General features: G+C 43.7%; 1 protein-coding gene and 1 long non-coding RNA gene across 4 annotated transcripts in view; one reads left to right on the forward strand and one right to left on the reverse strand.

Moving 5' to 3' along the window:
* The window catches only part of LOC139755502 (uncharacterized), a 1,033,757-nt gene that overhangs the window by 97,864 nt on the left and 922,985 nt on the right, over positions 1-12,908 (forward strand). The gene's annotated exons all lie outside the window — the stretch shown is intronic.
* The window catches only part of LOC139755501 (zwei Ig domain protein zig-8-like), a 181,206-nt gene that overhangs the window by 26,880 nt on the left and 141,418 nt on the right, over positions 1-12,908 (reverse strand). For all 3 annotated transcript variants that reach the window (XR_011714111.1, XR_011714112.1, XM_071673853.1), the window contains exons 5-6: positions 7,517-7,605; positions 801-928 (exon numbers count right to left, since the gene is read on the reverse strand). Coding sequence is in view for 1 of the 3 variants with exons in the window: in XM_071673853.1 (XP_071529954.1) it covers positions 801-928; positions 7,517-7,605 (217 nt within the window). In the remaining 2 variants the exon portion in view is untranslated. The remainder of the gene's footprint in view (positions 1-800; positions 929-7,516; positions 7,606-12,908) is intronic.

A 12,908-nucleotide genomic window follows, 5' to 3' on the forward strand; every position in this document is an offset into this window, starting at 1 on the left:
TATGATGATATCCTTCAAATGAGAGGCAGGAGTCACTTACACTTAGGGTTCACATAAGGGTCGTGCATGTATGTATGAACTATACACCTCGTGTTATCTCTTGGCTAAGATATAAGTTGGGTTGACTGTAATACGGCTGCCGGGTTTAGGTCTCAAACACGAATTCGAGAGATTTCTTTGTTTTGCCTGATTATTCGTTGAAAACCTGACAAAAACTGAGTTATTTTAGGAAATCTAAATCGAAAATAAAGACGCTTTTCAAGGAGAGGCATGAGTGCGACAGAGACAGACTAAAGACTGACTGAGCAATACTCTGCGTACATTGTGGCGGGACGAGCCCATGAACACCCTACGTCTGCCTCGTAGCACCCACTTCCCACAAGCATGTTTTCTTTCTTTCCTCCACCTCCTGTTTTCTTATTGCTGGTTGTGCCTGATTCCCTCCTCTACTTGGTCATGAGGAGCCAATTTCTTACTGAAGGTCGTATCTCCTTCCCTCAGTCAGCTTTTCCTTCTCTCGTCCTCTCGTCATCTTCAACCTTCTAATCATCCTGTCGACCTGATCCGCTCCTGCCTTCCCTCCCTTCCACGGTTTCCTCTCTCCATTCGTCCTTTCCTCGTTCTTCCACATTTCCCCCTTCCTTTCCCTTTCCTCACACCCACCCTATGTCACCCCTCAGTGCAGCACATCACCACACAACGATTCCCTGTTTTGTTTCCGCTTCTATCTCCTAACTATTTCTCGATACCCATAAAGAAAGCCTGACCCAGGCTGCCTGCCCGCACGATCTTTGGCCTACCTTCTGTTCGTGGTACCACAGAAGGAAGTCTGAAGGCGTCGGTGCGTCCCGGACCTGACAGGTGAGACGTAGAGTCGAACCTCGATCGAGGTAGAGTTCCCTGCCCGCTGTGATCACCGCCCGTGGCTCTGTAGAGAGAACAAAGGAAGAATTAATAGCAAGGTTAAACGTATAAAAGTTCAGACGTAAAACAAGATACTGTCGAGAAATGAAAAGTTAAACTGTCATCAAGAAACAATAAAAGAAAAAGATAAGGTTACGTTGAACCGCTTCAATACCCTGACATCTGTATCGCATTCCAAGTCTTTTTGTTTACTAGAGCATTTGTCTCTTTACAGGAAATTGCTCTGGCAGTTTACTGTGGGTCGACGCACTTTCCCATTTTTATTCACGACCTGTTACCTCAATCATGTACCGGCGGAGGGAAGTCTTTTAACGGGTGTGGAGAGTTATGTACCTGATTCTTTATTTCATAGGTAGGCTGGACATGGTTGGGCTGTGCTTTCTTTCATCATGTATAGTATATGGAATCTTTCATCATGGTGCATCACTCTGTGTCATCAACTATATTTACCCACCAAGCACCTATCTCTCTCCTCCTGTGTCATTCAACCCTCCCTCCTCCGCTATCATTCAGCCAGACTTCTCCCTCCTAATCCACTACCATTCAACCATACCTCACCACTAGACTCCTCCCTCTTACTCTACCGTTCAACCATACCTCACCACCAGACTCCTCCTCCACTACCCTTTAGCCAACCCCTACCACCTGACTCCTCCCTCCTCCACTCTGCCTGGAACGTGATCTGTCTACCTCAGAGAACCCATTACCTGCCTGTGATAACTTACACCACGCACCATAGCTGACCATTACATTATACATTCTTTCCACGCCTACCTGCTCTCCCAGGCCTCTATTTTTCATGGTGGTCAGAGGACAGGGAGAAGAGGTGGGACAGTGGAAGGGATATTTTGTAATGGAAGAGATGTGTGGACCGGCGCATGGTCTAAGTTTTTTGATGCATGTGGGTGATTTACAGTGAAGCGTGGTTTTGGTGCCGTATTTATATACCCCCGGCAGACTGGGGTCGTGTATGTCTGTCGTATCTTTGGTTTACTGAAGGAGATTCACTGAGCCAAACCCCAGCATTGTTCACTATGTAAAGCGATGGATGACTGGAGCGTCCCTGGGTACTTTGAGGCTTCGAGGGAACCAAAGGTGTTCCATGTCTGTACTGCTGTCCAGATCTCGGGTTCGTCTCCAGTTTGTATCATGGTTGTCTTCAATTCTCCGCCATGCTTTTGGGGTTGCATGAACGGACTGGTTCTCTCTCTCTCTCTCTCTCTCTCTCTCTCTCTCTCTCTCTCTCTCTCTCTCTCTCTCTCTCTCTCTCTCTCTCTCTGAATTACCGGCCACATAGCTCCAAGGTTAGTGATGATACTAAACTTGGAAGTACAGCTATACATGACCAGTAATGTGAATTGATAAATGTAAAGTTTATGATGGACTCTGCGGATAATAATACTAAACAAGACTGTCAAATATGTGTAAACCGTATAACTAAAGTTAATGAAGAGAAGGATCTTTGAGTTATCACTAAACAGTGTACTGCAAGAAATAATAAAACTAACCTGTATCTTTCCTTCATCGCTGATGAACATTGACAAAAAAAGCAACGGAAAAGATATTTGATTCTTTCTAACGCTCCCGTAAGACCACATCCTGAATATGAAGTCTTAACTTGATCCCCAAACTACAGAAGGGATGAGGATGGATCGGAACAGATATGAAGATGGATGACCAAACAGATTACAACGCTGAGGGATCTGCAGTATGATGATGGGAGGTTAAGATGTGTTGTGTAGTACCACCTCGCACTGACCTCGTGCACGGTTTTCAGGATTTTTGAATAAGTTCGACTGCGTAAACCACGAGGGATATTTTGTTTTTTTATATTCAAGATGATACAGTCACTCGGAGAGATACAGTCACTCGGAGAGACAGTAATAAAACTTAAAGCTAAATGATATAGTACTGACGTGGAGAAAAAAAAAAAAGTGTTTGCAGATGTTTTTTCTTTGTTATTTTTTTCATATTGGAGGCTTTAGTCACGGGCAAAAGTCCATATCAACGGCCTGGGCATTAATTGAAATATAGTGAGGATTAGGTGCTGTGCAGTGAAACAAGTCAGCGTTCAGCGTCGTTATAATAAATATGATACATACCCTCAAATATCCGCCGGAAAAATTGTTCATCAGATCGGGTTTCTACGAAGTGACTACGGGAGAGAAAAATATGCATGTACAATAATTCCTTTTTCTCATTCCAGACCACATATATATATATATATATGACTGCACACACTGATTGAAACCAGTTACTGCAGCGGAGGGTAGGACACCGTAACAAGGTTTTGAAATAGGGTTTTCCCTTTTCGTTCCATACTGTTAGGCACCATACAAGCTCACTCCTCAAATGCATGGTTTTCTTGCATTCTTTTTTCCTGCTGTTGTTGTTGTTACCAGAGGGAGTGGAGGGTGGGAAGGGAGGGTTTGTACTCGTCTACCTTACCTCACTCAGTTAGATTAGAAATACTGGTGAACAGAAGTAAATTGTAAATAGATAACTTATATATGTCAAACGGATCTCCTGTTATCTGTTTCCTCCAGGTATTTCTCACGTAATCCAGTCTTGCCTCTGTTTTCTCTGTTGGCTCTGGAAATGTATGGTCTATAGGTAATGTTTGTTGTTCAAAAGGGAACACCATAAATGAAGAAGACGTACCATAAACTGTGAATGATTCCAGGGCATCAAGCCTTATGTATATATCTGTGGTACTGAAACGGTGCCTTTAAGGAGGCGACTTAGCAAGAGGTTAAGAGTTACGTAGTTTGCATCGGTCTGACTTAATGGAAGCTTTCCCTCCGCTGAAATGTACCGAGGGAAGGCCAGCCTAGTGTATAGTTGACTTCACGGTGCAGTTCCAGAGAGGGAAGTATCAGGGTAAGGAAAGTGTGTGTGTTCTCCACTGGTTGCCAGACTCTGGTCGTCAGAGTGGTAGTTGATGGGTGTAGCAATGATTCAGCCCAGAATGACTTCGTATTTTGCTCTCATTTACTTTCACTATTTTCGAGGTCAAGTAATCAACATTCAGCTTTATGGCTACGATAAGTTAATGTATCATCTGCCGTCGTCACACACTGTAAAGAATTGTGTCCGGGAAGTGTGTGCAGAAACAGACAGACAGTGACAACATGAAATTTGTTCGAAATTCCAGTTTATGTTCACATCTCCTGTGAGGTTATGCGAAGAGAATCGACTGAGGAAGTCTGTGTTGTGCAAAAAGTTACAAAGAAGTAAATAATGTGTATTTCTGTGCTAACGGACGCCGGGTATTATGCCAGCTTCAGGAACCAGACTCACGGATAGCCACGTTCGTGACCGTCCCAGGTTATCATGGGGTTGGGTTCCATTGCTTGGTGAGTCACTATGAGGTTAGCCAGCAGTTGGACCCCTCGTCATCCCGGGCCTCACTATCTCAGCCAATTATTTCATTAAATGACCAAGGAAAGTAGGAGCAGAATTAAAGGTCTGGTTGATGGTTGTTGAGGTCATTGTTAGTTCCTCGTCGACCCTACTGTGGCTACTGCTGCTGCTTCTGCTGCTGAGCTGAAGCTGCTGTACTGAGATCATTGGTGCTTTACTGTAGGTGTGGCCTTCATATTGTTGTTGTGAGACAGTTATCTGTTGTCTTCATTTTCCGTATGCCTGTCAAATGGTACAGTTGTTCTGAGAGCTGTTCACATGTTCCCTGTAGTTTTTATTCCGCGAAGATTCCTGATGTTATATGACTTGTCCTGCACTACAGTTGCTATAGCCGTTCATTCATATAACTTAGTCACAACATATGATTTGTCAGTGTGTGTCTATCCTGTTGTGCTCCAGCTATTCCTGTGTGTCACATCTTTATTGCTGCTGTTGCGAGACGTCTGTCTGTCATTCGATGATGAGTGCTCTTCCAGTTTCCAGTGTAGTCTGTTGTTGATACAAGACTTCCTCGAGTTAACCTGAGTACAGATGCTCTCCAGACACCAGATTAAACATTGGCGAGTCTCGAGGTGGTCAGTGATCTCGGCCTTGGGACACCAGACGGAGAAATTCACCGCACTTCAAGGCTCACAGTCATTGTATAGATTTATGTGGATTCCTCGTCACCCGGGATTTACCATTTGAAACTATGTGAGATAAGACATTTATTGATTTACTCCAGAGTACTTAGTAAAATGCCTAGAGTACACTCTCTGCCGTATGCTGGCATCTCATGTGCGTGTGGTAATTACTCTTTTCATACAAAGTGCTTGACTTTATCCAGATGTGTCAGTAGTTTGTGTGGTGTTTAGATGGGATGGAGCCAGCTACACCGATTTTTCTGTTTCCCTTCATACAAGAACGGACGTTATCGTACCCGCTGCTTTACCCACACGTAGGCAGCTGCTTTCCAGTCTACAGACATACAGTCCTTCCTTCCTTATACATAACACCAGACAACACGTGATTTACACGATTCGATTTTCGTAACTCTTACGTTTTCCCGCCGTGAACGCTACGCGCTAGCCCGGCCTTTTCGCAAAATCGCCTTGTAAGGACTCATGAGTTCGTAATTATCTCTAGAAAATCTCGTCATAGGTACTCTCTCTCTCTCTCTCTCTCTCTCTCTCTCTCTCTCTCTCTCTCTCTCTCTCTCTCTCTCTCTCTCTCGGTAATGGACAGATAGACTTGCTCACCTTCCCTCCACGCTTGCTTCCGTTTCTTTCACCGTCTCTGTCAGTCATTATCATCTATAAACAATATTTGTCGCTTGAAACTGGACTCGTCTACGTGAAGGGGTACCACAAACACTAGCTGGTACAAGAATAACAAGGTTTTCCGGGTTCAGTTGTTATAAGCCTTATGTAAATATTTGCAATGAGTCGAGACCGTGTTTGTTAAAGGTGCGAGTTGGCAAGCCAGCCATCCCTCCGATTTGCGATCAGTTTGCCTCGACTTAGTATCAGGGAAACTTTTCCTCAGCTGCACCCTATCGAGGCAAGCCCTTGAATAACGTAAAGTTCGTCTCAAGAATTCGCGAGGCAAAAACAACAAGCTAAGGGAAATTTGTGTTCTCTCCATTCAGATGCTAAAACCCCTTGCCAAATGGAGCGTTTATGGGCCCAATGATGATCCTGTTCCGAGTGCTATAAAGTGTCCATAAAAAAAAGACTTGTCCTTTCCATATATTTTTGAAGGCGGTACAAGGCTAAGATTTATTTTGGGTACAAGCATATGACACTCTTAAGATGAAATCATCATACATGTGTTTGCTGAATTTAGCATTTCTAACGGTGTGAACATCAGCAACCCGCCTCAGCGTGCCTTAGGCTATTTTCAGGGAAGGATGTTCTTTCGTTACTCTTCCTGGTTGGCTATTTATTCTGGGGATTTCGCTTCTAGTCGTTGTATTTCTTCCACCTGAGCTTCAAGAAAGTTAGCCCTTACGTTTATAAGGAAAAAGAAAGCCTAAAGTCTCGACTAGGAGCAAGCAAATGTGCCTCCTTGCACGATGGCGTCTTCAGACCAGGATATGTTATCCCTAACTCGTCTTCTGGTAGCGTGCTTGAGTGGCCTGCAAGTGACGGCCTGGGACACCAGAGAAATACTCCAATCTTTGTTGCATGACTTGGTCGCAGTGAGGGGTCATTCATCTGGAGACTTCTGAATCTTTTGCTGCTCAGTGAAACCTTTTGAAAACTCTTTGACAGATGACAGACGTTGTGTGATCGTCGTCTCTACTCCTGACTCATATAGAGTAACGGGAATCCTCACTGAATCAGGGGTCAAAATGCTTAGGATTATTACGTGATCATGTGCCGAATCAGCCAATGCCAAGGTGACATTACTCTCAAATTTTCAAGTAAGCGAGAGAAGGTTCCACGCTGTGAATACTGTAGTATCAAATAAGAATAGCACAATGTGCTTAATTCAGACTTGCAATCAGTGACACCCAATACCGTACTGAAATTAAACATATGTATACTGTATCCTCACGTTCAACATATCGTACTTGATTTGTAATAGACATATCGCAATGTTGTCACCTTGCCACATGGAAACTTGGCCACAGTAGCTCGGTCAACCATGAAATTAGCTTGTAGCCTTACATGACGCCCATATACATACCAGCTTACCCTTTGTCTCCCTTACGTCATGTTGGTGCCGACAAGCTGGTACAGACAGTGCTTAACGACGGAGTCATTGAGGCGAGCATAAGTCCCTGGATTGTCCCATTGTTAATTTTGTTCCTAAATCTGACGGAGGCGTCGGTTCTGTTAATGAATAGTGACGTCTTAATGAGGTTACAGTCCCTAACCAGTTTCCCTCACCTCTCCTGTCTGATCTACTGCAAACTATAGGGAAAACAAGGTCATTAGGTCTATTGACCTTCAACATTGCGAGTGAAATGTCAATATTAGCGAGGCTCTGTCATCGTCAGTTGACGAAACAGAATACAGCCTCGTTAGGGAACTCACTTCAAAGGAGCCCCCAGGGAAATGGGTCCTGGGGTAACACCAGGACCCTTTCAGAAAGGTGTCATGGGATAATTACGAGTAAAGAAAGAAATATGATTTGTCTGGTTACCTGTACATTATTCTACCTCCTCCTTCCTCGAGGTACTCACCAAGGACGCTGAGTGTGATGAGCTGGGTGATGGTGGGCTTGGTGTTGATCTGACACTCGTAGATGCCCGAGTCTTCGACCGTCGGGGACCTGTGGGAGGAGAAACAATTAAGGAAAGTGTTCCTGATTTTCTGTGGTCATTATTTACCCTGAGGTCTGGCCATGCAGCTTTCAGAGACCTGATGATGAAGACTAACAATTCTGGCCTTCATTCAGCCTTTCCCTCGTGAGTGACAAAGGACATTCTATTTTGGTGTGTGTGTATATATGTGCAAGTGCGTTCAGAGATTTCACTCATGGTTATCCAGTTTGGTTTTCGTTTGTTTGTTTCCGAAGTCTGTCTGTTGTATACGAAACCTAAGGTCACATACCTAGCATAGCTAATAGGTATCTGCTGGTAACATGGCATTCATATACCTGCTGGTGGCAGGGCTAGCATGTACCTGCTCATAGCATGGCTAATAGGTACCTGCTGGTAACATGGCATGCATATACCTGCTGGTGGCAGGGCTAGCATGTACCTGCTTATAGCATGGCTAATAGGTACCTGCTGGTGGTAGGACGAGCATATACCTGCTGGTGGCAGGCTAGCAGATACTTGATGGTAGTAAGGTAAGCAGGTACTCGCTTGGTCGTGAGGCTAACAGGCACCGACAAGTAGCAAAGCTAACAGGTCCTTACTGATAGCAGGGATAGAAGGCCCTTGCTGTGAGTGGTGTGGCTGAAACTGTACGTAACCCGTCAAGGATATGGGAGAGCGGGAGGACCAGTTCATCGTCATTAGTCACTGTAAGATAATTTCCCGTCTAGTGAGGACAGATAACTGACTGTGGCGGATCTCATTCAGGCAGTGGTTTAAATTCTCTTTTGGTAGTTTTCCCTTTGCCTCCGGGTGGCAAGCCAATCAGCTGTGACTTTGCTGGAACAAAAGTTTCTTTCTTCTCTTAAAGATTTTGTTCCAAAGACACTGGAATATTGACCGGTCAGCTTAGCTGTCAGACACCCGTGGGAGGAGGAAGGGAGACAGACCAGAACAAATAAATTGCTTATTCTTATCGTCTAGTATTTCTCTCTCTCTCTCTCTCTCTCTCTCTCTCTCTCTCTCTCTCTCTCTCTCTCTCTCTCTCATCGCTGTAGCGTTTATCGAAGATAAATGTGAGCTAAATAAGTTAAGGAACAAGTAAAAAAAGAAAAAAACCTGCATCGGCGACACCGTATAAATGCCTGATATAGGACGAAAGTGAAACAGTTTTAAAAGATGAGGTTGTCATCGCCTACGTGGAGCCAGAAATCAGAAAACATTCTGACAACATAATTCCATCAAGCCGTGTGATGACTGGTATGATACTGAGAACTTTCATTAGAGACAGAAGGCTATTAATGCAAATATTTTATGTATACATGAGAGGCAAAGCTGAATACTGCTCAGGAGCAAGGTCACCAACGAAACACAATGGATAAGACATAATAGATATAATTCAGAAGCACGTCACGAGCAAACTACACAAGCTGGACCACAGTCTCAACTATGACAGGCTGAAAGAAACTGGAACTCTGTAGCCTAGAAGGAAGAAGAGAAAAAATAGACGATATTATACATGTAGCAACACACTGAAGTTGAATTGGTCAACGCCATCGAACCTGGAAGCCTCTATACACTGAAGATAGAGAGTTATCAAGACTGCATGATACTATGGAATGTACATATATCAGAAAATAAAGTAAATAAATCTGGCAATTTATTGCACAACCAGGAGAAATAAAGAACAGGCAAAGAATATCTGAAAACATATTTAAAAGAAAACTAAACACTTGGTTGAAATCATTTCCAGGTGAACTCCGAATTGCTATTTATGTAACAGCAGAGACATGAGGCGAGCGGTACACGCTAACTTTCCCAAAGCAAAATCTCGTCGTAGGTACTCATTGGTAGTTACTCTACTGCTCTCTATTTCTCTTTCAGTGATCGTGCAAACACCCGACTGAAGCCCAAGCAAAACAAACCACCAGTTATATCCTGAACAAGGAGAACCAACAGTTGCGTTGCGAGCTGCAAGGAAAACCCCATCAATTCGATGAACACATGAACAGTTTAGTGTGTCCCAACCAACGTCAACCATAAATTTTATGTATGTATGTTATGTATGCATATGCGTGAGTATATGTATACATGTTAACATAGTTTCGAAGATTCAGTGATACTTCTCTTCGTACTGGAGTTAGAGTTGATAACTGAGATGGCATTACACACACACACACACACACACACACACACACACATATATATATATATATATATATATATATATATATATATATATATATATATATATATATATGTCTTCTTCTTGTTCATACTATTCGCCATTTCCCGCATTAGCGAGGTAGCGTTAAGAACAGAGGACTGGGCCTTAGAGGGAACATCCTCACCTGGCCCCCTTCTCTGTTCCTTCTTTTGAAAAAAAAGAAAAAAAAAAATATATATATATATATATATATATATATATATATATATATATATATATATATATATATATATATATATATATGCAATGAAACGGCCTTGAGTAAGGCATTCAGTTGCCGTTGCCATGACAGCTGACATGAAAAAAAGAAAGAAACAAGCAACGTTACCATCATCATCATTGTAAACATTTAGCCCCAGTGCAACACGAATGACAGGTAGTGAAAGGTGAAGCAGGACTTGTATTCAGGGAAGAAGAATGCCCCAGCTACTCCTGGTATCTGACGAAAGTGAGGCATTTGTCACACCCAGGTGTAGAACCTGTCATGTCGAGGAGTACAAAGGTATTCGAAGAACAATAGAGTATTGGGTCCTTTCCCTGGCTACTGAGGGAACTAGAAGACATCAGAAACTCCAAACATTAACTTGTTAAGGGTGCGTAGAGCGTACAGATGACTACAGTTGTACCTGAACAAGGTGAGGCAGCAGTTGTAACTGAACAAGGTGAAGAACAGTTGTACTTGAACAAGGTGAAGGAACAGTTGTGCCTGAACAAGGTCAAGCAACAGTTGTACCTGAACAAGGTGAGGCAGCAGTTGTACTTGAACAAGTTGAAGCAACAGTTGTACCTGAACAAGGTGAGGCAGCAGTTGTACCTGAACAAGGTGAAGAACAGTTGTACCTGAACAAGGTGAGGCAGCAGTTGTACCTGAACAAGATTAAGCAACAGTTGTACCTGAACAAGGTGAGGCAGCAGTTGTACTTGAACAAGTTGAAGCAACAGTTGTACCTGAACAAGGTGAGGCAGCAGTTGTACCAGAACAAGGTGAGGCAGCAGTTGTACCTGAACAAGGTGAAGCAACAGATGTACCTGAACAAGGTGAAGCAACAGTTGTACCTGAACAAGGTGAAGTAACAGTTGTACCTGAACAAGGTGAGGCAACAGTTGTACCTGAACAAGGTCAGGCAACAGTTGTACCTGAACAAGGTCAGGCAGCAGTTGTACCTTAACAAGGTGAAGCAACAGTTGTACCTGAACAAGGTGAAGCAAGAGATGTACCTGAACAAGGTGAAGCAACAGTTGTACCTGAACAAGGTGAAGCAACAGTTGTACCTGAACAAGGTGAAGCAACAGTTGTACCTGAACAAGGTGAAGCAGCAGTTGTACCTGAACAAGGTGAAGCAGCAGTTGTACCTGAACAAGGTGAGGCAACAGTTGTACCTGAACAAGGTGAGGCAACAGTTGTACCTGAACAAGGTGAGGCAACAGTTGTACCTGAACAAGGTGAGGCAGCAGTTGTACCTGAACAAGGTGAAGCAGCAGTTGTACCTGAACAAGGTGAAGCAAGCAGTTGTACCTGAACAAGGTGAAGCAACAGTTGTACCTGAACAAGGTGAGGCAGCAGTTGTACCTGAACAAGGTGAGGCAACAGTTGTACCTGAACAAGGTGAAGCAACAGTTGTACCTGAACAAGGTGAAGCAACATTTGTACCTGAACAAGGTGAAGCAACAGTTGTACCTGAACAAGGTGAAGCAACAGTTGTACCTGAACAAGGTGAAGCAGCAGTTGTACCTGAACAAGGTGAAGCAGCAGTTGTACCTGAACAAGGTGAAGCAACAGTTGTACCTGAACAAGGTGAGGCAACAGTTGTACCTGAACAAGGTGAGGCAACAGTTGTACCTGAACAAGGTTAGGCAACAGTTGTACCTGAACAAGGTGACGCTACAGTTGTATCTGATCAAGGTGACGCTACAGTTGTACTTGAACAAGGTGAAGCAACAGTTGTACCTGAACAAGGTGAAGCAACAGTTGTACCTGAACAAGGTGAAGCAACAGTTGTACCTGAACAAGGTGAAGCAACAGTTGTACCTGAACAAGGTGAAGCAACAGTTGTACCTGAACAAGGTGAAGCAACAGTTGTACCTTAACAAGGTGAAGCAGCAGTTGTACCTGAACAAGGTGAGGCAGCAGTTGTACCTGAACAAGGTGAGGCAGCAGTTGTACCTGAACAAGGTGAAGGCACAGTTGTACCTGAACAAGGTGAAGCAACAGTTGTACCTGAACAAGGTGAGGCAACAGTTGTACCTGAACAAGGTGAAGCAACAGTTGTACCTGAACAAGGTGAAGCAACAGTTGTACCTGAACAAGGTGAGGCAGCAGTTGTACCTGACAAGGTGAAGGCAACAGTTGTACCTGAACAAGGTGAAGCAACAGTTGTACTGAACAAGGTGAAGCAACAGTTGTACCTGAACAAGGTGAAGGCAACAGTTGTACCTGAACAATGTGAGCAACAGTTGTACCTGAACAACAGGTGAGAACAGTTGTACTGAACAAGGTGAGCAACAGTTTACTGAACAAGGTGAAGCAGTTGTACCTGAAAGGTGAGAACAGTGTCTGAACAAGGTAGCACAGTTGTACTGAACAAGGTAGACAGTTGTACTGACAGGTGAGCAACAGTGTACTGAACAGTGAAGCAAAGTTGTACTGAACAGGTGAACACGTTGTACCTGAAAGGTGAGCAACATTGTACCTGACAGGTAGCAAATGTACCTGAACAAGGTGAAGCAACAGTTGTACTGAACAAGTGAAGAACAGTTGTACCTGAACAGTGAGAGCATTGTACCTGAACAAGGTGAAACATGTACTGAACAGAGCAGCTTGTACCTGAACAAGGTGAAGGCACAGTTGTACCTGAAAAGGTGAAGCACAGTTGTACCTAACAAGGTAAGCAACATTGTACTGAACAAGGTGAAGCAACAGTTGTACCTGAACAAGGTGAAGCACAGTTGTACCTGACAAGTGAAGCAAGCAGTTGTACCTGAACAAGGTGAGGCAGCAGTTGTACCTGAACAAGGTGAAGCAACAGTTGTACCTGAACAAGGTGAAGCAACAGTTGTACCTGAACAAGGTGAAGCAACAGTTGTACC

This window comes from Panulirus ornatus, chromosome 19 (genome assembly GCF_036320965.1).
Source record: "Panulirus ornatus isolate Po-2019 chromosome 19, ASM3632096v1, whole genome shotgun sequence".
Taxonomy (NCBI): Eukaryota; Metazoa; Arthropoda; class Malacostraca; order Decapoda; family Palinuridae; genus Panulirus; species Panulirus ornatus.